The 2367-nt window shown below is 48.1% G+C and overlaps 1 protein-coding gene across 1 annotated transcript in view; it reads left to right on the top strand.

Moving 5' to 3' along the window:
- Window positions 1-786: 786 nt before the first annotated feature.
- Window positions 787-2367, top strand: part of LOC107125822 (cytochrome P450 3A19-like) — a gene marked incomplete at its 5' end in the record, with an annotated part of 19659 nt that continues 18078 nt past the window's right edge. Inside the window, one exon of the mRNA XM_015429283.1 lies at window positions 787-875. Within this exon, the coding sequence (XP_015284769.1) occupies window positions 787-875 (89 nt within the window). The remainder of the gene's footprint in view (window positions 876-2367) is intronic.

The raw sequence follows: 2367 nt of genomic DNA, 5'->3' as shown, positions 1-2367 counted from the left end.
GCAAGCCGATTCAGATCAGAGAATCCGAAATTGGCCCGCAGCAGCCCGAAAGGCACCCGAATGGGCCATTTTCGGGGGTGCATTCGGTTCAGACGAATGCACATCCCTACACACAACCAATGCTCCCTCTAAGCTGTGGAGTCCTGTGAGCAGAAATTCTACTTTGTGAGCTACCGGCATTAAAGTTGTGAGCGAGCCATTTGGCTACGGCATAAATTAGTTTGCTCTGGAGCCATCCTGCCTGAGCCAAGACAAAAAATCTGTGAGCCAGGGGCTATAAAACTGAGCTGGCTCACACTAACTCAGCTTAAGAGGGAAGACTGCACACGACACAGAGAAGTTGGCAGAGATGTGCAAATGGACTTCTGGAAAACTTGTCTGTCGTTGCTGATGTATTCATTGAGGGAATCTCCAGTAAATCTTAGGAGGAATTCCAATTGCACTGTGCGAGCGACTTAGACAACCGACATGGAATTTCCTTTCCGTTGTTCATATGCAGCATAACAGGAGCGTTGCAATCCTTTGATCAAATTCTCTTATTCCATGTTAAATTCAAGGGGGCTTTTTGAAGCAGGCAATAAATTATTCACAAGGCTACTTAGATACATTATTAAGGACTGCGGTCTATACTACTTTGTTTAGCTTGCTAAAACTAGGGTCCGACGGTGTAATCTTGAGATCGTACGATCCAGTGTTTTAAGCTCTCTCCGTCCGCATCCACAATATCTGCCCCGGAATCCGATCTTCATGTAAGGGCCTCTCGGAATTTGTCTTATTTTGTTTCAGATGCTGCCCATCATTAACTCCAACGGGGAGAAACTGTGGAAGAATGTCCAGAAGAAAGTGGATAACGGTGAACCCATAGCTATGAAAGAGTGAGTGTAGTCGATTTTACAACGGGAACCGAATTGCATTCAGTCAAAGGTCTCGACACCCAATAAGAGATGCCTGCTATTTCGTACAGTATCTGCAGCATCAGAAATTCTCATCTTTTGGGTTCTGCGCAGTGGCACATGTCCGTAAAACTCTGCTCAGCTAAGTTTGAAGAATTCCTTCCAGTTTAAGCAGAAGAGCCGCTCCGGTTGACGGTAGACTCCTTCGGCTATGGGAAGGTTTCAAGCTTTGCTTAGCAGAATGGTAGGGATACGTCCATGTCAGTTTGGTGCTGGAACTGCCTGGTATTTGGGGGGGGGGAACCCTTTGTGTATCAAACTGAGAACCGAGAATGAAGTTAAAATTAGCAACCCCCACACGTGTGTCCTGTTGTTCCAATTCACAGGTAGAGAGACATTCTCCCAAAATGCATGGGTTTAATGGGATGATGTTGCAAATGCGACACATAATTACATGGTTTCAAACATGAGATACATGTTCTGTATGGTTTAAAATAACACGATGCTTCTACACTTGCGTAAGGTTTGCCATGGCCTTCCTCTGCAGAATCTTCCTTGGTGGTCTCCCATCCAAGAACCAACCCTACTTACAGCAACCCCAGCATGGGGCTTTCAAGGCAAGGGAGAAGCAGAGGTGGTTTGCCATGGCCTTCCTCTGCAGAATCTTCCTTGGTGGTCTCCCATCCAAGAACCAACCCTACTTACAGCAACCCCAGCATGGGGCTTTCAAGGCAAGTGAGAAGCAAGAGGTGGTTTTGCCATGGCCTTCCTCTGCAGAGTCTTGCTTGGTGGTCTCCCTTCCAAGACTTATGGTGACCCCAGCAAGGGGCTTTCAAGGCAATGGAGAAGCAGAGGTGGTTTTGCCATGGCCTTTCTCTGCAGAGCCTTCCTTGGCGGTCTCCCTTCCAAGTACCGACACTGCTTAGCTTACAACTTAAGGCGACCTCAGCAAAGGGCTTTCGAGGCAAGGGAGAAGCAGAGGTGGTTTGCCATCGCCTTCCTCTGCAGAGTCTTGCTTGGTGGTCTCCCTTCCAAGACTTATGGTGACCCCAGCAATACAGAAATGGTGCAATGGAGAATGGTAATTACTTTGTGCTTCACTGGTAGACAGCGTGGGTTCTTTTCCATTGGGAGAACAAAAATCATTAGTACCCTGATCAAGACGCATGCCCATCTGAAACAAGTCAGGTAACCAGGGAGGGTTACATCAAAGGTTTCTATCGCACCTGTGAACAAGTCCCATTGTCTAGTTTGGTGCAGTGGTTAAGCCAGTTTGATGCACCGGTTAAGAGCATGGACTCTAATCTGGGAGAACTGGGTTTGATTCCCCACTTCTCCGCATGCAGCTGCTGGTGTGACCTTGGGTCAGTCACAGGTTCGCTCAGAGCTGTTCTCTCAAGAGCAGTCCTCGAAAGAGCTCTCTCAGCCCCACCGACCTCACAGGGTGTCTGTTGTGGGGAGGGGAAGGGGAAGG

This window comes from Gekko japonicus, unplaced genomic scaffold (assembly GCF_001447785.1).
Source record: "Gekko japonicus isolate JY-2015 unplaced genomic scaffold, Gekko_japonicus_V1.1 scaffold4178, whole genome shotgun sequence".
In the NCBI taxonomy this organism is placed as follows: domain Eukaryota; kingdom Metazoa; phylum Chordata; class Lepidosauria; order Squamata; family Gekkonidae; genus Gekko; species Gekko japonicus.
The sequence above is the reverse complement of the archived record's forward strand: the minus strand, read 5'-3'. Positions and strand labels throughout refer to the sequence as shown.